Source organism: Aethalodelphis obliquidens, unplaced genomic scaffold (assembly GCF_003676395.1).
Source record: "Aethalodelphis obliquidens isolate GAN/ISIS:26980383/991018 unplaced genomic scaffold, ASM367639v1 scaffold46, whole genome shotgun sequence".
Taxonomy (NCBI): domain Eukaryota; kingdom Metazoa; phylum Chordata; class Mammalia; order Artiodactyla; family Delphinidae; genus Aethalodelphis; species Aethalodelphis obliquidens.
The window spans coordinates 15,531,091-15,556,876 of NW_020837990.1; the positions used below are offsets into that span (position 1 = coordinate 15,531,091).

A 25,786-nucleotide genomic window follows, 5' to 3' on the forward strand; every position below is an offset into this window, starting at 1 on the left:
CATATTTATTGTAACATGAATATGATAAAATATATCTGTTACCATCCAAATAGGTATGTTAATAAATTGGATGCTAAACTTCTGGCAGTAATGTGCAACTAAGTACAACTAAGAACTCACATGTTATTTACAGACTTTCATATCTTTTACAATCCCCTGAGGTAAACATAATTGGAAACATTATAGCTACCTAGTGACACAAAAGATTCACTAGAAACCATGATTAAAATTTACTGTTGGGGGGAAAATGTGCTTTTATGTTCTTAAGACATTTTGGAAGGTCAACTTTGAAAATGTGTGATTTGAAAAAGTGTGAAAATGAAAAAGAAACTTCCATTACAGGCTTGTAAAAGTCAAACTATCTTAAAGACATAATCAAAGTTAATGTCATAACATTTATGGTGATATGATCTAAAAATTATAAGGGATTATGTTTCTTCAAGCGGAGCCTTCAACAACTCAAAATATTATTAGACTGTAAAATCTTATGCAAAAAAATGACGTATATTCTCCTTTTAGTTTTAGATGATTTGGATGGAAAACTGGCTCAGGAACAGTCTCCAAGCTCATTGGATGCCAGAACACCTCTCAACTATGGATCAAGAACACAGTTCAGTCGTTTTTACTCCAGTGGGAATAAACACCGTAATATCACAGCAAGGCACAAAAATTGCTGTAATGAAACTTCTAATATGTCTATCTATGACATCCTAAGACCAGGAACCTCTAAGGAAGGTTTTAAAACCTTTTCTCCTAGAACAAGGACAATCTGTGATATGTACAAGACAAGGGAACCCAGAGTCTTAAAAGAAGATTATGTGCAAAAGAATATTTTTGGTAGTATTTCTCTGTATTTTGACAGCAGACAACAATCAGCCTCACCAGCTACAGGGTATTTCACAGCAAGAAGCTTACCTTTTTCAGCCACAACTCAGATCAAGACTGGGTTTATACCACCAAGCCACCAACAGAGCCCAAAGAGAACTCCTTTATCATCTATCATATGGAATAGATCAGATTCCTCTAGTGATAGGCAGAACCAGGAAGAGTTCCTGAGGGCACCATCACCAATGGAAATTGACCTTGCTGACCAGTATATGTATCCCAGGTGTTTTCAGGAGGATAGGAGATATGAATTTTACCATCCACAGAGTGTTCACCGAAGTGTTGGTTTAAATGCCCCCATGAATAATGCAATGAGTGCTGACCCATTTGAGAACTCAGAGAATATGCTGTTCTACCATGAAGATAACCCATTTACTGGGTCTTTCCTTAGCAATACCTTTGGATGGAGCAGGGAACAGAGATTTAGACCAAGTCCTTTTGGGGGCCAACAGGAAAAACATTCTTCCTGGTCTGACTTTCATCAAAGCAGGAAACCATTCACTTCTTCTGACAGAGACTTTGAAATGATCTCCATTGAAGCAAATAGTGCATTTTTAGCTGGTCATTGTCATAGTGTTCCTTCTCAACACTGGGGGTCATTTTCTCCTAGGTACAGGACAAATATTTCCAGAAACCAAGAGAAGCCACATCCCTCACAGTTTGATTCTCAGGCATCCACACTGGAGAGCATGGAGGTGTCACAAGTTAAAAGGAACCAGTCTACTTATTTTAGTGCACCAAATGTTTGCCCCATGCCTGGTTCAAGCTATCACATCAAATCTGATGGGTTAGAATGTCAACAGGACAGTTCTCCTATGGAACTACATATAAACAAAGAACCTTACTCATTTGAAATTGCTCAAACTCTAGCATCCTCATTCAAAACTACCTTCCCACAGATTCCTGATGACAGAGGGAATCCTCAGAGTCCCAACTTTCAGAATCCCACAGTCACTTTGCAGAAAATTAAGCCTGCTTCTCTTCCAATCAGAAACTATACAGAAGTCACTGGGACCAACAGTGATTCAGTTGATTCTCCACCTCTGACTGAAAGCCAACCCAATATCTTGGTCACGGAAGTGAATAATGAGAAAGACTTGAATGGATCTGTTTTGGAAAAAGACAAACAACTAAACAAGATAGACCAGACAACCATGACAGGTGAAATACCCCAACTTGTTTCACAGACAGTAATTTCTAACCCTTTACCTGATTTTCAAAATCTCCTCTCTCAGGACTCAGCCAAGAGCAACAGATTTGTTTTTAATGCATCTACGACAATAAGTTCAAAAAGTTTACCTGGAGAGATTTCCAGGAGAGATATCTCCAAAATTCATAAAGCCAATGAACTAAAAAAAGATAAGAGTTATACTGGGAACAGAAAACTTGGCTCAGCAACTTCCCTTCCTTTCATTCAGGAAAGCAAAACAACATCACCTTCTCTCAGCCCAAATCAAGGTTTTCACCAGGAATTAACAGTAAGAAATAAAGATATTTCAAACATTATTAAAAATAACCACGGGAGTCCTGAACGTACTGATAATCAAAATGCACAGTCTTCAGAAAAGCCTGCTGTTTTAGATACCAAGGAAGAACAATGTACCACAACTTATTCTACCAACTGCAGCAAGTCACCTGCCAACCACAATGTGCCATGTGATTCTTTAGATCTGTCATCAGGTACACTACCAGATTCCTTACCATCAAATGATTCTTGCCTTGATGCTCTGGTGATTCCTTCTACTGCAGGGTTCTCCTGGAAATGTCCTTCAAGCAAAGATCTGTCTCTGGGAGAAAGAGAAGAAAAAGACAATGATTGCAAGAACCAAAATAGTCAATTTTCCCTAAGCCTCTCAGAAAACCAAAAGAGTAATGTTAATTGTATGCCTGTACATAATGAAGTGGTTGATGTTGTCAAATGCCATTCACATCCTCCTTTCAGGGATGGAAAGGGAAAAGGAAAAATAAGACGACGTATATCCTATACCGAAAAATTAAGCAAAACGGAAAGTAGATCAATACCCACAAGTGACAGCAGTAACCTCATTGAGGGAACTGAAAGCAATTCCAAGCCTCCTGAGCTTCACACAATTTATTGTACCTTACCAAGAAAATCAGCCAGTTTTCTCATCAATAACAGGAAGTCTGAAAGTAAGATAATGCCTTCTTCGTTTAGGAATGAGCAACTTGCATTCCAAATCAAAAATGATGTGGAAGATCCAGTAGGGAAGTACACATCAAACAAATTCAGTCCCAGTTCTTGTGAGTCAGAGAGCAAATATTCTGGAGTAGTTTCAGACTCAGTCTCAATACCACCTGAAGCCACAGAGGAGATGACAAATATGACAAACATTGGATCTGCTTCTGTTAGAAAAGGACCACTTCAAGTCCTCATCAAGAGGGCTGTGTCATGTCCCTCAGGGGTGCCATATGCCTCAACTGGAAGAGATGAAAGAGAAGAAGGTTTAGTCTCAGATACAGATGCTTCTATTATAACACTAAAGCCTTGGGAGAGACTCATTAACCCTCTGGGAAGTGACTCATCTGTTCGGGAGTGTTCTTTAAGCAAAAGACACCACCAGAAGGAATACTTTCAGGAATGCACTGAAAAGAATGGTAGAATTTCTGCCTCCAGGACAGGTATATTTTCCCATCCAAATGAACACCCTTTACCTTTTTCTGCAGATTTGTCAGGCAAAGAAAGTGAGAAAACATTACATAAATTTAAGACCACTAGCATGTTTTCTGTTTCTGGTGATGAAGATAATGTGAAATGTCTTGAGGTGATTTCAATATACTATACTCTACCAAGGAAACACAGAAAAAAGTTCTGTAACCTTCTTCAAAAGTATACACAAAATATCGATTCACTTACAGAATCAACTAAAGTGGGGACTGAAATATCTCCTAATGCTTTAGAAAAAGACAAACTAAATTGTTCTACACACGAGCAGTCAGGAACACCTTCATCTAAAGATCTAAAGATGCAGGTCAGCTCTGCTCAGGAGAACAGCCATCTTTCTCACACCACTGAAAATATGACTGGTTTACAATTACCAAGTTTTAGGTCCTCAGAGCCTACATTACAGGAAATTGCTTCTATTGAAGCAGATGTTTCTCTTCATAAAGGAGAACCTAAATCTAGAGAGGTTTCCCCACACAACTTAGCTAAAACACCTTTATGTGATTCACAAAGCAAGAAAGAGAAAGGGGGAAAATTGCGAAGTGAAACCCTGTATACTTCACTAATGCTTCAGAGAAAAAAAGTTACAAGAGAGAAATCTGAAAATTGTCAGCAATACATTAAATCAGGTAACAGTGATTTTTCTAACCTCCCAGCCCATTCAGAAGAGAATGTTGAAAATTCACAAATTATTAGAAGTTCTGGGGAGTGTACAAGTAGTGCTATAACCATTACAGCTACTGGAAGTCTTCAGAAAGATATAACAGGTATAGCTATAGATGATAGCTCCAATGGATTGCAGCCTGGGGAAGTAAGAGGGGGAATTAGAAAAGATTTCCCAAAAAACCCTGATAAACCACTTTCTGACTCAGAAAGCCAAGTCTTTGCTCTTACTCCAGCCTTGCATAAACTACAGCTTGATGAGAAGACTTGTTCAAGTGAACAAGATTTAGACAGTTTACAGTCTGAACCCAGAGAACTACCTCAAAGAAGTCAGGAGGTAAATATGACAGAGAGCAAGGCTAAAGATGAAATGCAGGAGTTGGCATGGAATCAACCTTCACTTCTTGAAGGAAGTAATAAAAGTAAAAAAAGCTTGGATGACCTAGAAAAAGGGGAAAACAGATCTTCAGTTAAACACAGATTGGCAGTTATGTCCAAAGCAAGCAGAAAATTTCCAGCTGAAGATTTATACCCCAGAAGACATGTAACTACTATCTTTCCTCAAAGTGGGAACAATTCTGGCTTTAGCACCTTATCCCCTGGCACACCAGAGTGCAACCCACACTCCCCTGTGCCTACGTTAAAGTCCACAGAATCCACAGATGAAAGCAGGTTAAGTAATGATGGAGTAAATGTGGAGAAATCCGAGGACCCTCTCCAGGTTACTGCAATAACCAACAGAGAAACTTCTACACACTTAAGCAATCAGAAGTCTAACAATATTTCACAGCCACATCAAAATGAGTTTAAAAAAATCTCAGAATCACAACTAAAGTATGAGAATTCTAAGGATGTAACAGTAGCTCAGATTTTGGAAGGAGAGTCAGAAGCCCTGGCCCAACCCTCATTGATCAGCCTCAGGGAAGCAGATTTCCCTGACCATCAGAGGGGGCTGAACCCTCCTTTTCAATTGGAACCTGCAGAGAAATCTACAGTAAGCATGCCACTGGCCAGTTTTCAGCAACAACAAAGGAGTGCTTCATCTCTGGAGTGGGAACCTGAGCCACACCCCTATCATTCAAAGAGTTTAAAAAGCATCAATGTGCACGGTGCTCTACTACGAAAAAGTCATCCTCCAAAATTCAGAGAGCGTCATTTTTCTGAAAGTACTTCTATTGACAATGCCCTGAGTCAACTGACCCTTGGGAATGAATTCTCTAACAACACTGGGTACAGTCGAAGATTCAAATCTTTTTCTGAACTACCCTCCTGTGATGAAAATGAAAGCTGGGCTTTGTACAACAGCGGGCCAAAAATGGGTCCTAGGTCTGCAACATCTATATCCAGACCTATTGACTATGGGATATTTGGGAAAGAACAACAACTGGCTTTCTTGGAGAATGTAAAGAGGTCACTCACACAAGGAAGATTATGGAAACCAAGTTTTCTTAAGAACCCTGGCTTCCTGAAAGATAATGTAGTTAACCCTCCTAACCCAACAGAGTCATCAAGTTCTAATTCTCCTAGTAATCAGATGCCAAAAGATGGCTTATCTCTAAGTGCACCACTTAATATCTATGAAGATGATCCAGTAGACTCAGATTGTGACACAGACACAACCACGGATGACGAATACTACCTGGATGAAAATGACAAAGAGTCAGAACTGTGAAGCTTTTTCTATAAAATGTATAACCTTTTCACCAAAAGTTTGTAATGTAGGGCTTCCCTGGTGGCGCAGTGGTTGAGAGTCCGCCTGCCAATGCAGGGGACACGGGTTCGTGCCCCGGTCCGGGAAGATCCCACATGCCGCGGAGTGGCTGGGCCTCTGAGCCATGGCCGCTGAGCCTGCGCGTCCAGAGCCTGTGCTCCGCAACGGGAGAGGCCACAACAGTGAGAGGCCCGCGAACTGCAAAAAAAAAAAAAAAAGTTTGTAATGTAAGTAAAGTGCAAATATGTATGTCTACGGAAAGGACAGACATTAGGAAAAAAAAATATCTAGTCTGGGCAGTTCCTGCTCTGAAACAATCCAAATTCTCTTTTTTTCCCCCTCCACACCCTATATATAGACTTCCTGAATTCTAGAGCAATGAATTCTTGTTTAGAGGGATTCTCTGCTGTTTTCTTCCCCTGTATATATCCTTGGCCTTCTGCCACTCAGCCCAAACTTAATCTCTAATTCACTGTCCAGTTTTGGTTTTCTGCTCTATTTTCCCCCTAACTTTCTTATACCTTTCATGGTGATTTACAACTTTAATATCCCAGCACAACAGCAAAACTCTGTCTTGCCTCTTCCATACCTTATATTCATGGCATTTAATAAAATGTAGGGTGATAACAATGGAGTAAGTATTATTATCCTGTCTGACTCATCAACATTTAGGAGGTTTAGAGTTTGGGTTTTTTGGGGTTTTTTTCTTTTGAGCAAAGATAAGGCCATATCTATAAGGACATCCTGTTTTATCCATAGTGGAGCCAGGAAAACACATATTTGAAGTGCTTGAGATAGTAGGTGAAGAGGTAAATCCCTAGTAAGCCAAAGAACATTAGTACTTCTAGGAATTCCTTTGAAATAGTTTCTAGGATGGTACAGAAGGTGGCTTTGCCACAGAATTTCTGCTTAGGAAGGGAACATAACTGAGGGGTAGAGATAAGCAGACATCCCTTCATGAGACTGACATCCTTACTGCAGCTCTCTCTGCAACTGTTCCTTTTTTCTTCCATTTCTCCAGAACCATCCATTTAAATTTTTTCTTTATTTGCAGGATAGAACACTTTTTTCCATGTGAGACATTTTAGTTGCAAATGGTAGCCTTGGTCAAGTCCCTAAAGTACTACCAAGTCAGATCTGACACCTTGGGGTTCACAGGCTTCTTTGCCAGATCATTTACCAGACCCTTGGAAATTAGAAGGCAGAACTTCTAAGGGCTCGTCACTATGATTCCTTCAATAATTTATCTAGACTAAATAACTTGTCACACCCACTGATAACTTGGCTTTCCTAACTCTTTATTTGCCATGCGGAATTTTTGGGGTTTTCTCTCCTCCTAATCAGCATAAAGACCAATAAACAGGTGGCAGTGAAGCTAATCTGCTAGAACTACAGAAATCATGCCATCCTGGATCTTAGTACTGTGAGGGTCAGCATGAATGGATTTCATCTTGTTTGGTTTATATTTGCTTCCTGGCCTCATTTTAGTTTCCATTTTTCTCACCTAGTTTGTTTCATCCATATAAATTAAGGATAATGATAGGTGTTGGGGAAGTATGCAGAAATTTGGAACTGATAGAAATGCAAGAAAGGACTATATTATTATTATCCTCCTAACCATTGCCTTGCCTAGAAGCAAAATGCCAGAGCTAGTTTGCATTGTTCCCATGAAACTCAAAACTAAGGAAAATGAGGTAATTACATGAAAGCTATTTCTTCAATCTATAAATTGTCTTAAACTTCAAGCTCTGGCCAATCCTGACCTCAAAGAGACTGACAGTAGAATTCTAAATCAACTGTTCTAAACGTTTCCATTTAAATTTGTATGGTGAAGAATAAATAACAGTTTATTCTTTGTTTCATGTATGTAAATTCTACCTTCCTTTTTCTATTTATCTGATAATTTAAATAAAATTCATAAACCATGACCTATGTTTTCTATTTAATTTTAAAATATTCGAAGTTAATATTTTAATATTAAGATTCTTGGTTTTTTAAATGATCATTTACCAATCTATTTCAGTAAATATTCTGAGTCTACATGTATGTTACAAAAGGTGAGATGAAGTTAGCTTATTTTTCACTGAATTTAGCCTATATCAACAATTAGGTAAATTAAAGTCAGGCTAAACAACTACTTTGGGACCCTGCTTCTCTGTACTAGAATCTACCATCTGAATTCAAAGGTCATTGATGGCCAATGCTCATTGCACTATTTGTAATATTTGCTTGTTGGTCTGGCTCAAAAGTCAAGCAAACAGAAAATTCATGAAAATAGCACCTTCTATAATTTTATACCTTTGTAAAACACTTCATTAAAGAAGTATAGCAAATGTCTATGTATTTTAACATACAAACTGCTGCTTTTTAATATTCATTTTTGGTATAGCTATAATAATTTATAGTAGTCATTTTTATATTCATAACTCGTTTTCTAAAATATATAATCATCATTAAAGTAAATAGTCACATAAATGGAGTAAATAATGAAGAAATCAATATTAATAAGTACCTGGTAAATTATTAACTTGTTTAAATAATAGACTTCTATAGCCATAAATTTTACATGTAAAGTCCATTTAAAATAGGGTTTAGGGGCTTCCCTGGTGGCGCAGTGGTTGAGAGTCCGCCTGCCGATGCAGGGGAAGTGGGTTCGTGCCCCGGTCTGGGAGGATCCCACATGCCGCGGAGCGGCTGGGCCCGTGAGCCATGGCCGCTGAGTCTGCGCGTCCCGAGCCTGTGCTCCGCAACGGGAGAGGCCACAACGGTGAGAGGCCCGCGTAACGCAAAAATAAATAAATAAATAAAATTAAAAATAAAATAATAAAATAAAATAGGGCTTAATGAGATTATTTTAATTTTTAGAGACTTCCCTCTAAATAATTTACTCCCTTATATTGTAAATACATCGCTGTTAATAAAACTCCAACTGCTGCTAACAAGGTTTTGGCTGATGATAGGCTAATAAAATCTGCTTTGTGTAGGAGGTACATGTGTGCCTGTACTTGAGGTGGTGAAAGAAAGTCCACTTACGTTATGGTAAAGCTAGGTGTCAAACTGGAATATCCACATGTCCATAAAAGTAATATACTCCATTGAATACCAGAGGGTTAAAGAGGCCTTTTTGCTAAGAGTTTATTGTTAATAATAGTAATAATGCTTCAGAATAACCCATTTAAATGTACAGTGTAGATATGTAAATATTTTACTTTGAGTCTCTTTGTGACTGGCACTTCTGTGTTTCTGAAACATGTAATAAGCCTTAAGCACTTTCGTTTAAAATGTTGTCAAATAATCCTTTTATGTACTTGTTCTCAAACCTGTTCCCTAGATATGAAATGTGTTACAAGACAAGGTACAAATTTGAAACAATGCCTGTGTTGAAATAAATGATTTAAATAGATGCATTATTTGACTTGGTTTTTATTCCCATCCTCAAATGATTATTTTTAAGTGTGAAAGTTTCAAGAAGAATACAAAAAAGAAAACGGGGGGTGGAGTGTGGTGGATGAAAGTATTCAAATAAATCTTACTGGTGGCTATTGAATAAGATCAGCCATATGAGTGGTTTTAGAAAACAATGACTCCTTCTCTCTTCTCCTTCCATTTGTACCAAAAAGCAACCAACCATAAGTGGAGATCAATGTACTTGGCTGCAAAAGAGAGGAGGAATGAGGAGGGTCTGGCATTTCTCTCTGAGAGTTCTCACACTTATAAAGGAAGAGGAAGCCCCGTGGAGTTGGGCCATCTACTGCCCAGTAGCACTTATGAAAGATAAGCAGACCTTTCCAGTTGAAATGTAAGACATGCAATGTTAATTCCTGCTAAACAAATTAGTAGATTTGTACTAATCTTTTATCTTTTCTAGAAGAGGAACCCAAAGCCATCTCTCTACCAAGGACAGGAGAGTGTCATCATCTTGAATATGAGCAGTATTTTATTCAAAATATTTTTACTGTCCTTTATTAAAATTTAAAATACATTAGATCAGCTAGGATTTTTAGTTGTAGACAATATAATTCTCTCTAGGTGGTTCAAATAGAAAAGGATTTATTAAAGCATATATACTTTGCTCAGAAACACATTGGTAGGGCTCAGGGGATAAACATTAGGCTGAAATTCTAGGTCCAATTCCTAAAACCATGCCATAGATTATTGGACTGCCATGGGAGCTTCTGTCCTTGTTATGACCAGGAAGATGCAGAATCAGGATGCTGGCTGAATCATATTTATTTGCCCCAGAAACCACTCCAATAGAAATAAAAAGCACTAATATGCATAGAGTTACACATAATCATTTGTATTGCTACAATGTATTTTGTGGCAAAAACCAGAAACAAAGTGAATACCTAATAAGAAGTGACAATATATTATGAACACCCACATATGTAATATGATGAAACCATTAAAAAAAATAAGGTATAACTATACAAGTTCACTTAGAAGAATTTGCGTGAGGTACTATTGACTGAGAAATACAAAATCTCATTTTTGTAAAGCATTAACCAAGAAACCTGCATATGCATGTGTATGTATGGAGGGCTACATACTAGGCTATTAATGTTGGTTGTTTTGTGGCCAGACTGGGGGGGTGAGGTGGGGAGGTATGTTCAAGAACAGCAGAAAAGAGAGAGAAGAGGTAGCCAAGACCCCTCCAAAAAAGAAACTATAAATATATACACACATGGGTATACATAGGTATCTATGTGTGTGTGTAATTATGATTGTATTTATGCACTTAGAATATTTTATCAGTGGGTATACAGATAAAAAATGAGAGACAATTTTTTTAAAAGATTTACTATCCAGGAGAATATTTAATAAGTTATTTTCTTTTAGAAAATTAATATTTGTACTACAGTCTGTGAAAAATTGTGGGGTTTTTTTTCCAGTTGTATTGAGATATAATTGAGATACAGCACTGTATAAGTTTAAAGTGTACAGCATAATGACATGACTTACCTATATTGCCAAATGATTGTCACAATAAGTTTAATTAACATTCATCATCTCATACAGATACAAAAAGAACGGGGGTAGAAGAAGAAGAAAATTGTTTTTTTCCTTGTGTTGAGAACTTTTAGGAAACATTGTGTTTTAATAAAATAAATGCTAGCACTAATTTTCCCTCTGAGCCCATGCTTTCTATCCCATCCATCCTTTCCAGATTATGTGTCATTGCAGTCTAGAGTAAACTCAGAAGTACTTCTAGAAATGCTTTGGAGGTATGCAGTGGTTGCTGATATGATTGTCTTCTCAGTAGACACTTCTTTCTTTTCTTTGGCAATTCCATTCTCCAACTGACACACATCACCATCACCACACCACCACCACCACCACCACCACCACCACCACCACCACCACCACCACATCTTCACTGTGGAAGAATCAATGTTCTTACAAGACCCTAAGAGTCTGAGCACAATTGATTGGTTCAGGAATGAGTGCCTGATTCAGACTGGACCAATAAGTAGTGTGTTTTAGGAGGAAATACACCTGTATTCTGATTCTAAATGCAAGTTAATATTTAAACCAGTTGTCTCATAATCTAAAATCCACCCTTGGAACTGTAATGTATGGAAAGGCAACCACTGAGTTTATATCCCCAGCACCTTGCAGAATGCATGACAAAAAGTGGGTGCTGAATAAATATTACTGAAATAATCAAAAATAAATTTTTATGAATTTTTATGAGATCTAAGCTTGTCTAAGCCCAAGTAAGGTTTTTATTAATAACATTGAAAAATAGACAATTCTCTAATGTTAAAAGATGAATTTATTATAATGACACAGGGATATCCCAGAAACCAAGGGCAAAGATGCTGCTTATGAACTGTACCAAGCCTCTATAGTGCACTGTATAGAAAACCCAGAGAGTTTTCTATATTTCTCCTCCATTTTCAGTCTAAAAGGCAAAAAACATGACGTTTACGTTGCCTCTGTTTAAGAGAATAGTTACAAATTGAAATCTCTTAACCCTGATTTTAAACTCCCAAGGAAAAGATTCTGACTGGTTCAGTATGAGGCAGGTCCTAAACTATGGACCAATCAACTATGGCCATGGGTTAAGGTCATGTTTCACAAAGCCTCACTGTTAACTCTGGATTGTGTAGTATATTAAAAAAAAAAAAAAAAAAAAGAGGAACAGTTTCTAGAAAAGGTAGAAAATGATGAACTGAGTGAATAATCAATAGCTGTGAATTTTACATAGCTTTAATGTGAAGACTCCAGGGGCCAGTGCAATTCATAAAAGCATACATATTGAATGTTGACCTTCCAGAGTCACACACAGACTGTAATTCTAGGTGTCTGAGATTGGAACTCAATATATAGATGAATGTGAAAGGGAACAGAAAACTTCTTGAAGTGTGTCATTTATTTCAACTTTTGTGCATGACTTTTCTCCTGCCTGGAATGCCCTTCTCCCCCTCTTCCTGCAGCAAATTTTTATTTGACCTTCATGAGTCAGCATAGATGTCATCTCTTTCAGAAAGCATCTCAGTTCTCCCAAGTTTGGGTTAACTGGGCCTCATCTGATGTACTTATGTTGGTAGAGGCAATCTGCCATGGGCCCTGGACATATCTGCACATTTTTGCTGGGTATGCCAAGAATGTAAGTTCTTGACTATTCTTTACCCATGGTGTAAAGGTACAGGGTGTGTTTGCAGCAAGCATCCTAGAGGGATGAGAAAACATCTCCCCACTGACAAAGAACAGACTTAATTCCCCTTACTCTAAAAATGGTAAGCCCCTGAATTTAGAGTGTATCTCTTGTAATGCAACTCACTTCAGGCATCCAGGACAGGTCTTTTGCATTGTCCCCACAGGACTTTTGTTGGGGGGGAGGTGGGTGGAGAGAGTGTATTCGTTTGCTAGGGCCACCATAACAAAATTCCACAGACTGATTGGCTTAAATGGCAAGATTTATTTTCTCACAGTTCTGGAGGTTAGAAGTCCAAGATCAAATTTGATTTCTCCTGACTCCTCTCTCCTTGGATTGCAGATGGCTACCTTCTCACTGCATCCTCACATGGTCTGTCTCCTGTAACCAAGAACTCCTGGTGTCTCTCTGTGTGCCCAAATTTCCTCTTCTTACTAGGACACCAGTTAGATTGGATTAGGGCCCACCCTAATGACTTGCTTTTGACTTAATCATCTCTTTAAAGGTACTGTCTCCAAATACAGTGATGTTCTGAGGTACTAGGGTTAACACCTCTACATATGAATTATGGAGGAACTCATTTCAGCATATAACAAGAGACATGGGGATCCAACACAAACCAAAACAAGCTCTGGTTACTGCTTTTACAATGACTAATATTGTTCTTTGTCTCTGACCCAGGAGTCTTGTGTCTTTTGACAGCATCCATGAAACAGTAACAGACTAACTTATTAGCTTGTAAATAGGGTAAAATCTCAGACACTATACAGTTCTTAACACCCATGTTTTAGCACCTATAACACTATTTACATTTCCTCTTCGTCTTTCTTCTCCACTAAACCACAGGAGCTGTGAAGTCAAAGTATAATGTGTAAAACATAGTAGGCATGGAATAAATGTTTGTTGAGTGAATGATATTTGATTTATTATAAAGAATCTAGTCAAGGCATTGGTTGATTTGAAGAGATATACTTTTTAAGATATGGATTAGGATGAGAAAGAAAACAGGTTGCTATAGACTCAGTACAGCTAAACAAGTGTTCAGATACAATTATATGGCTTCCTTGATCTGTTCTCAAAAATAGTGTTACCATGTGTTATCTAATTTATTAGGCCATATTTTTTTAACATCTTTATTGGAGGATAATTGCTTTACAATGGTGTTTCTGCTTTATAAAAAAGTGAATCAGGTATACATATACATATATCCCCATATCTCCTCCCTCTTGCACCTCCCTCCCACCCTCCTTATCCCATCTCTGAAGGTGGTCACAAAGCACCAAGATGATCTACCTGTGCTATGCGGCTGCTTCCCACTAGCTATCTATTTTACATTTGGTAATGTATATATGCCCATTCCACTCTCTCACTTCATCCCAGCTTACCCTTCCCCCTCTCCATGTCCTCAAGTCCATTCTCTACGTCTGCATCTTTATTCCTGTCCTGCCACCAGTTCTTCAGAACCATTTTTTTTTTTTAGATTCCATATATATGTGTTAGCATATGGTATTTGTTTTTCTCTTTCTGACTTACTTCACTCTGTATGACAGACTCTAGGTCCATCCACCTCACTACAAATAACTCAATTTCGTTTCTATTTATGGCTGAGTAATATTCCACTGTATATATGTGCCACATCTTCTTTATCCATTCATCTGTCGATGGACACTTAGGTGGCTTCCATACCTGGCTATTGTAAATAGAACTGCAATGAATATTGTGGTACATGGCTCTTTTTGAATTATGATTTTTTCAGGGTATATGCCCAGTGGTGGGATTGCTGGGTCATATGGTACTTCTATTTTTCGTTTTTTAAGGAACCTCTATACTGTTCTCCATAGTGGTTGTTTCAATTTACATTCCCACCAACAGTGCAAGAGGGTTCCCTTTTCTCCACACCCTCTCTAGCATTTATTTTTTGTAGATTTTTTGATGATGGCCATTCTGACTGGTGTGAGGTGATACCTCATTGTGGTTTTGATTTGCATTTCTCTAATGATTTGTGATATTGAGCATCCTGTCATGTGTTTGTTGCCAATCTGTATATCTTCTTTGGAGAAATATCTATTTAGGTCTTCTTCCCATTTTTGGATTGGGTTGCTTGTTTTTTTGATATCGAGCTGCATGAGCTTCTTGTAAATTTTGGAGATTAATCCTTTGTCAGTTGCTTCATTTGCACATATTTTCTACCATTCTGAGGGTTGTCTTTTCATTTGTTTTTGGTTTCCTTTGGTGTGCAAAAGCTTTTAAGTTTCATTAGGTCCCATTTGTTTATTTTTGGTTTTATTTCCAACTCTCTAGGAGGTGGGTCAAAAAGGATCTTGCTGTGATTTATGTCAAAGACTGTCCTTCCTATGTTTTCCTCTAAGAGTTTTATAGTGTCCGGTCTTACATTTAGGTGTCTAATCCATTTTGAGTTTATTTTTGTGTATAGTGTTAGGGAGTGTTCTAATTTCATCATTTTACATGTAGCTGTCTAGTTTTCCCAGCACCACTTATTGAAGAGGCTGTCTTTTCTCCATTGTATATTCTTCCCTCCTTTATCAAAAACAAGGTGACATATGTGCATGGGTTTATCTCTGGGCTTTCTATCCTGTTCCATTGATCTATCTTTCTGTTTTTGTGCCAGTAGCATACTGTCTTGATTACTGTAGCTTTGTAGTACAGCCTGAAGTCAGGAGCCTGATTCCTCCAGCTCCATTTTTCTTTCTCAATATTGCTTTGGCTACTCAGGGTCTTTTGTGTTTCCACACAAATTGTGAAATGTTTTGTTCTAGTTCTGTGAAAAATGCCATTGGTAATTTGATAGGGATTGCATTGAATCTGTAGATTGCTTTGGGTAGTATAGTCATTTTCATAATGTTGATTCTTCCAATCCAAGAACATGGTATATCTCTCCATCTGTATCATCTTTAATTTCTTTCATCAGTGTCTTATAGTTTTCTGCATACAGGTCTTTTGTCTCCTTAGGTAGGTTTATTGCTGGGTATTTTATTCTTTTTGTTGCAATGGTAAATGGGAGTGTTTCCTTAATTTCTCTTTCAGATTTTTCATCATTAGTGTATAGGAATGTAAGAGATTTCTGTGCATTAATTTTGTATCCTGCAACTTTACCAAATTCATTGATTAGCCGCAGTAGTTTTCTGGGAGCATCTTTAGGATTCTCTTTGTATAGTATCATGTCATCTGCAAACAGTGACATCTTTACCTCTTTTCCGATTTGGATTCCTTATATTTCTTCTTCTTCTCTGATTGCTGTGGCTAAAACTTCCAAAACTATGTTGAATAATAGTGGTGAGAGTGGACAACCTTGTCTTGTTCCTGATCTTAGAGGAAACGGTTTCAGTTTTTCACCATTGAGAACAATGTGGGCTGTAGGTTTGTCATATATGGCCTTTATTATGTTGAGGTAGGTTCCCTCTATGCCTACTTTCTGGAGGATTTTTATCATAAATCGGTGCTGCATTTTGTCAAAAGCTTTTTCTGCATCTATTGAGATGATCATATGGTTTTTATCCTTCAATTTGTTAATATGGCGTATCACATTGATTGATTTGCGTATATTGAAGAATCCTTGCATTCCTGGGATAAACCCCACTCGATCGTGCTGTATGATCCTTTTAATGTACTGTTGGATTCTGTTTGCTAATATTTTGTTGAGGATTTTTGCATCTATGTTCATCAGTGATATTGGCCTGTAGTTTTCTTTACTTGTGACATTTTTGTCTGGTTTTGGTATCAGGGTGATGGTGGTCTTGTAGAATGAGTTTGGGAGTGTTCCTCCCTCTGCTATATTTGGAAGAGTGTGAGAAGGATAGGTGTTAGCTCTTATCTAAATATTTGACAGAATTCCCCTGTGAAGCCATCTGGTCCTGGGTTTTTGTTGGAAGATTTTTAATCACAGTCTCAATTTCAGTGCTTGTGATTGGTCTGTTTATATTTTCTATTTCTTCCTGCTTCAGTCTCAGAATGTTGTGCTTTTCTAAGAATTTGTCCATTTCTTCCAGGTTGTCTATTTTATTGGCATAGAGTTGCTTGTAGTAATCTCTCATAATCTTTTGTATTTCTGCAGTGTCAGTTGTTACTTCTCCTTTTTCATTTCTAATTCTATTGATTTGAGTCTCCTCCCTTTTTTTCTTGATGAGTCTGGCTAATGGTTTATCAATTTTTTTTTATCCTCTCAAAGAAACAGCTTTTAGTTTTATTGAAATTTGCTATTGTTTCCTTCATTTCTTTTTCATTCATTTCTGCTCTGATCTTTATGATTTCTTTCCTTCTGCTAACTTTGGGGTTTTTTGTTCTTCTTTCTCTAATTGCTTTGGGTGTAAGGTTAGGTTGTTTATTTGAGATGTCTCTTGTTTCTTAAGGTAGGATTGTATTGCTATAAACTTCCTTCTTAGAACTGCTTTTGCTGCAACCCATAGGTTTTGGTCATCGTGTTTTCATTGTCATTTGTTTCTAGGTATTTTCTGATTTCCTCTTTGATTTCTTCAGTGATCTCTTGGCTATTTAGTACTGTATTGTTTAGCCTCCATGTGTTTGTATTTTTTACAGATTTTTTCCTGTAATTGATATCTAGTCTCATAGCGTTGTGGTCAGAAAAGATACTTGATACGATTTCAATTTTCTCTAATTTACCAAGGCTTGATTTGTGACCCAAGATATGATCTATCTTGGAGAATGTTCCATGAGCACTTGAGAAGAAACTGTATTCTGTTGTTTTTGGATGGAATGTTATTAGGCCATATTCTACTATCATCCAGTACCAGCTAAACCTCAGATTATTTCTCTGAATAAAAAATTTAATATTTATTTTGAAAGAATGCAAACACAATGTGTTCCAAAAACCTTTTAAGCGATAGCTAGAGCAGAGCAAATTTTTCAATTTAAAGTATGCAGACACTCCCAGAAAATAAAATTTAGCAGTGAAAGTAATGCCAAGTAATGCTACACTTTAGCCCTGCAATTTATCAGTGCTTTACTATTGGTTTCTAAAAATTTTTCCGAAGTACAAAGAACACTATGTACAAACTCTGCTCAGCATTATTAAAATAGGTCAAGAGAAGTGGGGAAAATATGGTAAAGATTTTGCCCTGGTAAACCTTGGTCATAGCGGGAATGCTGAGCAGCCCAAGGGCCTGATTTTGGTGACTCTGGATTAAGAAACTATCAGGAGGATGCAGTCTCTGTTCCAGAGACTTCCCTGGTGGTGCAGTGGTTAAGAACCCACTGCCGGGCTTCCCTGGTGGCGCAGTGGTTGGGAGTCCACCTGCCGATGCAGGGGACACGGGTTCGTGCCCCAGTCCGGGAAGATCCCACATGCCGCAGAGCGGCTGGGCCCGTGAGCCATGGCCGCTGAGCCTGCACATCCAGAGCCTGTGCTCCGCAACAGGAGAGGCCACAACAGTGAGAGGCCCGCGTACCAGAAAAAAAAAGAAACGAATCCACTGCCAATGTAGGGGACAAGGGTTCGATCCCTGGTCTGGGAAGATCCCACATGCCATGGAGCAGCTAAGCCTGTGCACCACAACTACTGAGCCTGGGCTCTAGAGCCCGGCAGCAACAACTACTGAGCCTGTGTGCTGCAACTACTGAAGCCTGCGTGCCTGGAGCCCATGCTCCACAACAAAAGAAGTCACTACAATGAGAAGCCCGCGCACTGCAACGAAGAGTAGCCCCCGCTCGCCACAACTAGAGAAAGGCTGCGTGCAGCAATGAAGACCCAACGCAGCCATAAATAAATAAATTTTTAAAAAAGAAAGAAATCCTGTGTCCATACTGGTACGTGAATTTTCCCTGGCTCAGCCAGCCTGTGAAGAACTTTTATTTCCTTTGAATAGATTAAAACCATAAACAGATAAAAGAAGGAAAAATAATTAACTAATATAGATAAGATGGTCCGAAAAGAGAGGCAGACAGTGGCTTCCCGCTAATAGGGCCCTTGCCAGTCTCTTCCCAGATCCAACTTTCAGCATCTGAGGAGTAATCAAGACCAATCATTCCTCATCAATTACAGGGGACAGCAGCTTCTGACTTTGAGGTGACGCTCACCCACCAGCCTCAACCGTAACTTCTGCTACTCCAGTGCCCAGCTCCTGGCTCCTGGCTTGAGGCTTGGCCCAAACTCAGTGGATGCTCAGCAAACACTTGTTGAAAGAAGGGAAGTTAGGGTTAGGGGATTAGGGAGAATGGAGAGAGTCACAGTCCAGTGAGGGAGACTGCTGAGTAGAAAACAAACAGGAGATAGGTAATAAAATTTGGTGCTGATGTGAACAAAAGGGCTGGGAGATTTGGCCTTGTAGGGGATCAGGGGAGTGATATTTGCTCAGCGTCTCGTAAACCCAGTGAAATTCCTTGTTTGAAGGCATTTCCCTAAACTCTTCAAAGCTGTTCACCGCTGGGCCTTTTCTCTGGTCCCCTAGCAATCACCACTGTGTTTGCGTCCTTCAAAAGACGGTTTCCACTAAACAGGTGCCAAACTCCAGCAACCAGAGGTGGGGGCCGGGTGCAGCCTCAAGCACCCTGGTCTCAGTGTCCGCCTCTCGACCCTGGTCCTCAACCCTGCGCGGCTGGGGGTGGGGGGGTGGGGGAAGTGACGAGTCCATCGCGGACCCCCGGCAGCGCCCGACGCAGTCGCCTGTGGCGCGCCCTCGCGTTCCGGCCGGAAGGGGGCCGGAGGCGGGACGGCGGGCGGCGCGCACAGCCCGCCCCGGGGTGGGCCCAGCTCTGACCCGCCGCGCTCCCGTCCCCTCCCCGCCGCAGCCGAGCTGGACCGCAGCGGCCCGGAGACCATGCGCCGCCTCCCGCTGGTTCCGCTGCTACCGCTGCAGCTCGCCCTGCTCGTGGCCGCGGGGGCCCCCGAGGCTCCGGTCAGCGCGCCGCAGAGCCTGGTGTGGGGGCCCGGGCTGCGGGCGGGCGTCGTTTTGCCCGTCCGCTATTTCTACCTGCAGGCCGTCAACTCGGAGGGCCAAAACCTCACTCGCTCGCCCCCAGGTAGCGTTCGGCCGCGGGCCTCCCTTGCTCAGCTGCCCGCTCCCCTCCGTCCCCGCCGCGCGTTCCCGCCGCGACCGCGCCTCTCGGGAATCCGCCCGCCACCGGCGTGGCGTCCTTCCCCCGAGTCCGGTCGCTTCCTCTTCTCTCCCCGTTCCCTGGACCCGAAGGCGGGAGGCAGTTGCAACAAGAGTCTGCTGAATGAATAAATGAACTCCGAGGGCCCTTCCTTAGTTAACGTGCAAGGACTGACATTCCGAATGGATGGCGCCCAGGGTGTTAATGAATGCAGTATGAGTCTCAAGTTGGAGATGGTCTTTCCACCCCTGACTAGTTGTCTGATCTGTCACAGCTTGCAGGGAGTGCCTTCACGTGTTGAGTCATCAAGCCCAAGAATCGGATGGGGTTACACTGCTTAGGCCTAATGGGTTTGAAACAGCTCCCTCCTACACAAAGGAAATATCAGAGCAGTAGGCAGAAAGGAGGCAGTTTTGCAGACTAGGTTATTTTCTTAGAGTTTTGAGTTCTTGAAAGCAGATTGCAGGAATTAGCGAAACTCAGAACGCATTAGGTTTTACCTCTACCGAGGGTGGATATCGTCCTGAATCCCTTCTGCCCAGTCATCCTCCCACGTTCTCTTTAATATCTTACCTTTGCAACGTCTTACAACTTGTCCCGCTAGTTTCAAGTTGTTGCCAGTCAGGATTTGATAATTTATGTCTAAATTATGTCTTGCTAACTGGCACCCTGTTTTATCAACAAAGAGACAATCAGAATACCCAGTGCCCCTTCCGCTGCCGGTGGAAACCTGAGTACTTTTTTTTTTCAGTTTTAGAAAGACTCTCCTTGGCCCTAAGGATCAGAAAAAAAGATTCTTAAACCCAGATTCAGTCTTTCACCATGAGGTGTATTTTCTTCTTTATAGTTTTCTTTGTTTTCTAAAATTAATTTTATAATGTTATAAATGGGGGAGGACTTTAGAAAGAAGATGGAAAACTAAGGAAAAAATTAATTTATACATGAAAAAGGAAAGTTACATGATCCAAAAGGAAATACTGTTAATCTTACTTTTAATGAAAGAACTGTAAATTCAAATAAAATTCCATTTTTTAATCTAAAAATAATGGCAAAAAAATTTTAAGTGGTAATACTCAAAGCTGCTAATGAGATACTCTCAGACAATGACCTACATCCTCCGCTGGTGGGAGCACAATTGGTCAAATGGTTCTGGAAAGTAATTTTCCCAACATATGAAGAGTCTTAAACATTTACAAATCTAATGTGCAAAAATGAGTTTCAACAGTTAGAAAATGTAATTTTTAAAAAATACATCATTTATGAAAAATGTCCATGCCCTTTTGAAACTGATAGGTGTCGTTTCAGGGGGCTCCAAGGAGGCTGGTCCTTTATATCTCAACACAGAAAGAATTCAGCAAAGGCAAAGTGATAGATAAGAAGTGATTAATTAGGATAGAACACTTGTGAGGCTTACAAGTGGGCAGGCAAGTTGCTCTCCCCTGAGTGCTTAATGGGTTACAGTTTTATAATCAAAGGAAGACAGGGGACGGGGAGAAGACCTTCTTTGTCTCTCTTGGGTAGATGTCACATTTCCATAAATGATTGTTTTTTTGTGTGTGCACAGAGCATGTGCTGGGGGTCATTAACTTGATGACATCACTAGGCAGGTTGTAGGCCTTATTCTCCACTATTGTTTTATTGTTTTTAGGGCATCAGGCAAAAAGCATGTTTTGGGGGTCATTAACTTACTGAGCTCACTGGACAGGATGTAGGTCTTATGCTACTATTGTTTTATTGTTTTGGGGCATGTCTCGTGCTTCTGTTGCATGATTTTGTAGCTAATCAAGTTAGCTTGATTTTGTTGTTAAGCAAGCCAATCTGGCTTTGATGCTAAGCAACTTGTTCTGCTTTATGAGTCAAGCAAGTCCACATTGTTTCAGGATTTTCCCATTACTTTCTTGAGTGATCATTAATCTTACTGTGGTCTCCCAAAGCCCCCTAAATTTCCCTCTCTATCTACAATTCCCTAATGGGGTTTCTATGCTAACTATTTGACTATCCTACTCAATCCCTTGATTTTGACTATCCTACTCAATCCCTTGTGACCTTGAATGAGGAAAAAAAACAATTTATATCTTTATTTTCACTAATGTCTGACTTAGATTATTTCCTTCTATTATGAATGTAGGCAGAACCTGTTGCCACTGTTATATTCCCAGCATCTAACATAATACCCGGCAAAGTTGCTCAGTAACTATTGTAGAAGAAAAGAAAGAAGGGGTGGAGAGAGGGTGGTTGGAGTATGTCAGGATGGCAGGATACAAGTACTCATTTTCTCCTCAGTCATCCTCTACCTTCATCAGTAATGATATCTTCATAAACTTATCTTACCTCCTAGTTGTGTAGCACTTCAGTGTTTTGAACTGTGCCGTGTTTAATTTGCTCTCCTTAAGCATCCTGTGAGGTAGGAAGGGTAGATACTATTCTCTTCACTTTTTCCTTAAGAAACCAGGTTAGTGAAAATAAATGTCTTTCCTGTGGTCCTACAGTGGATAAGGATCAGAGTCAAAACCAGATACCCAGCCCTTTCAATATCTAGTTCAATGGTCTTTCCCTTTTATCAAATCACTGGTAATATGATCACTGTGAACCAGTTTTCACTAAGATCCTATAGAGTATGCATGGTAAGCAGGCAGCCAGACATTTGGGAGGATTTCCATTTAGCCTCAAGGTGTAACAAGTTGGCCTTCAGGGACTCTGTTCCCTTGGCCAGATGGAGTCAACACTTTTGTTGCAGCTGTAGAGAGCCTTAATAAAATTCCTAAACAACAAGGGAGGTGCTGACTCCATTGTACCAGGAATGTCAGAGGTTATTTCTCCAACTATGAATTTTGGGAACCTGTATGTTAACATTACACAATGTGACAAGTTGGATTCAGAATGGGCTTTGAAAGAAGAAAGATTCAAGCTGTGTGCAAATTTTGGCTCTGCTACTCATAGGTATGAGACCTTGGGCAAGGTATATACTTAAATTCTTCAAGGGAGCCTTGGCTTCCTGATCTGTAAAATGGGGTGGCAAATACCTTCCTCACAAGTTCTTGGAGGAAATAAATAAGAAAATGCATATGAAAATTCCAAGCTCAGGGACTGGCCCAGTCCCCCTGGCTAAGTAAGTGAATTTTTAAAAAATGTGTTCTTTCCATATCAAAAGTCTGCAAAATTTCTGATTCTAATGATGTAAGGCTTTGATACTGCCAACCTCCTTTTGTCTCCTTTAGTCACTGCATTCTCATTCAATTAGCTATCTTTCCTAAACAAGTGTGGATCTGTGGAATAGAAAAGCTCAAGCTGAGCTTGATTCTGTTCCATTATATTAGCCCCCAGGGCAAATGAGAATTCACGTACCTTCTATCTGAAGCAATTTGAAATGGCATTCTTCTCATTTTCTCTTTTATGATGTTGGAATTGCTTATTTCTATTTTAGAGTGATCAATTTAAAAATAATGAAGTGTTTTGGAGATAGTTTTCTTTTGTAAATCCAGCTCCTTCCAAAATATCACATAGTCATTAATATGCTTGTCTTATATCTGTTTTGTTTATTTAAAAATCATAAACTTATGGAGAATAGCACTATTTGATAGGAGATAAGAAGACTTTTCTGTCCTGTTTCCAGTCTGGGGAGAGAATGGTGGCTTTTTAGTCTCCAGGCTCTGACTTCCTGATTTTCAGTCTACCATACCACATTGCCTTTCTGAAACTTAAGCGGGAAATAACGTAAAGCAATAACTTACATGTTTCATTAAGCATTTCAGGTAATTGGCCAACATTTATAATAATTTCACATTAAGTTATTACTCTTTTTTTTTAATAAATCCCTTACATTTATCTGTTATAGTTCATTTTTTTTAGCAGATGTCTTTCATAATTTTATCACACTTCTTTCAAGAATCCTAAAATGCATGTGTTTGGTACTTAATTATGTAGTAGCAATATGTCAGATACTACATTACTATTACTAAATTGAAGAGACTGAGAAACATTTTTTTCTGACCCACAAGAAAAAATGATACCCTTGAAGATCAAAAAAAGTAGAAACATCACTCACTAGATTTAGAAACTAAGAATAGGAGGAACAAACTTTTTTCTTTAGTAATTTCAAAAATATATGTTAAATATGCTTAATACAATAAAATTAAAAAATAAAGCAGCTATATTCTGATAAAAATTAATTTAAAAAAACAAAAAATATGCTTAATATTTGAATATTATGAAATATGATAGTGTGAGATGAAAGACTGTTTGATCACAAATTATTGTGTACCAGGACTGTGTATTTCAGAGGAGTCACCACTTTTTTTTTAACAATTCCTTTGATAGGTGATTAACTGTGGTTAAGACATTAACTGATCTTTATTCTTAAAGCTCCTGAGGATCAGATCTGTACTGAGTGCAGGTATGTCCACTGTACTCTCTGAGGAAAGAAGTCCCAACATTTATTCCTGCAACAATATTGTTTCAAAGCCTGAAAAGTCAGCTAATATACTGCAAAAAGAGAAGGGAAAGTTTGCTAAGTAGGTATTGTCTATCCTGGAAAAGAAAACCCACAGAATTCTGGGTTTGAAAAGGTTGTTAGATCATCCTAGTAGATCATCCTAGTATAACTGTTTCATTTCAACTTGAGGAAACAAATTTAGAGAAGTAAACTCTAGTATTTACAAAGGTATGTGAGTTTGTGTGTACGTATGAGTGTGTTGCATTTGTGCAGAGTCTAGTAACTAGCTATAATCTCTCTCTACTTAAGGAAATGGGCTTGGAAGTATAGCTTGAAATTTGGGTTAATAAAAAGGAAATTTCTTCAGAATTGAGGTTTATTAGGTATTAAAATGGTTTACAAAGAAAGCTTGTGCATACTTTATAAGGAGTAAGTTAGATTGCCTTAGAGCTATGTCATCCTAAAAGTTTATGGATTTTTAACTACCTGGGCTTTTAAACCTACACAAAGGAGAAAAGATCAAATAGGCAAAAAATTAATCTCTTCCTTGTTTTTTTAAGAATTATTTTATTCAATGATTTTGTTCACTCAATCAATCTTATTGAATGACTAAGGAATCAAATGTTGAATCAGATCCTTGGTTTTGAGACATAAATCAAACGTGGTTCCTGGCCTCAAGGATCTTCCAAACTAAAATAATTTTGTTTACCATTGATAGTACTGAAAAAATAACTTCTGCATAAAGACACTTACCCAATAATTAGTAAAACAAAATAATCATGAAATAGTAGAATTACTTATATATTTTTTTTCTTTCAGGCCAAACACTATTCAAAGTAGTAATCAAATCTCTCTCACCTAAAGAGTTAGTTCGGATTCACATCCCTAAACCTTTGGACAGGAATGATGGGACATTTTTGATGCGATATAGGATGTATGAAACTGTCAGTGAAGGGCTGAAGATAGAGGTCCTTTATGGTGATGAACATGTCGCTCAGTCTCCTTATATTTTGAAAGGTAAGTAATTATTACATAAACCAGAGCCAGCCTTATGAGTAGACTCCATGGCTTTCAGAATGCGTTATGATGACCTTAAAGTATGTGCAACAGGGTAAACATTATATATGTATCTTCTGGAGCTCAATTTAACTAGATATTTTAAGGGAGAGAAAAACTAAGTAATTTAAAGCAATTTAAATGACAAGCAAAAAAATCTTGTGTGTTTACCGGGGTAGTTACCATTTTTAGTACTCTTCATTCTTTTGCATACATACATATTTTCATCTAGTACCATTTGCCTTCTACCTGAAGGATTCCCATTAGCTTTTCTTTTAATGTGAGAACGCTGATGATTAGTTCTTCTAGCTTTTGGATATCTGAAAAAGTCTTTATTTTGCCTTTATTTTTGAAAGACAGATGTCTTTCAAAAATTATAGGTTGACAGTTTTTTTTTTCTTTTAGTACTTGAAATATACTGTTCCACTGTCTTCTCAATTGCATTATTTCCCATGATAAATCTTCCATCATCTATATCTTTGATCCTCTGCTAAAGGTTTTCTCTTTATCAGTTTTTTTTGAGCAATTTGATTATTATGTGCTTTGGTGTAGGTTTCTTCATGTTTCTTGTGCTTAGGGTTTGTGGATCTTTGGGTTTATAGCTTTCATTAAATCCAGAAAAAATTT

At 38.8% G+C, this 25,786-nt stretch overlaps 2 protein-coding genes across 16 annotated transcripts in view; both read left to right on the plus strand.

Moving 5' to 3' along the window:
• The window catches only part of EXPH5 (exophilin 5), a 72,976-nt gene extending 66,929 nt beyond the window's left edge, over positions 1 to 6,047 (plus strand). For all 13 annotated transcript variants that reach the window (XM_027082374.1, XM_027082375.1, XM_027082377.1 and 10 more), the window contains one exon: positions 520 to 6,047. In XM_027082374.1, coding sequence (XP_026938175.1) covers positions 520 to 5,903 — 5,384 coding nt within the window. In that variant the 3' untranslated portion in view covers positions 5,904 to 6,047. The remainder of the gene's footprint in view (positions 1 to 519) is intronic.
• The window catches only part of POGLUT3 (protein O-glucosyltransferase 3), a 55,965-nt gene that overhangs the window by 17,764 nt on the left and 12,415 nt on the right, over positions 1 to 25,786 (plus strand). The window contains exons 1-3 of one of the 3 annotated variants that reach the window (XM_027082390.1): positions 19,492 to 19,596; positions 24,034 to 24,182; positions 24,923 to 25,120. In XM_027082390.1, the coding sequence (XP_026938191.1) occupies positions 25,024 to 25,120 (97 nt within the window). In that variant the 5' untranslated portion in view covers positions 19,492 to 19,596; positions 24,034 to 24,182; positions 24,923 to 25,023. Of the gene's footprint in view, positions 1 to 19,394; positions 19,597 to 24,033; positions 24,183 to 24,922; positions 25,121 to 25,786 lie in introns of those variants that run through there. The other 2 variants (XM_027082388.1, XM_027082389.1) reach the window with 2 other exon arrangements.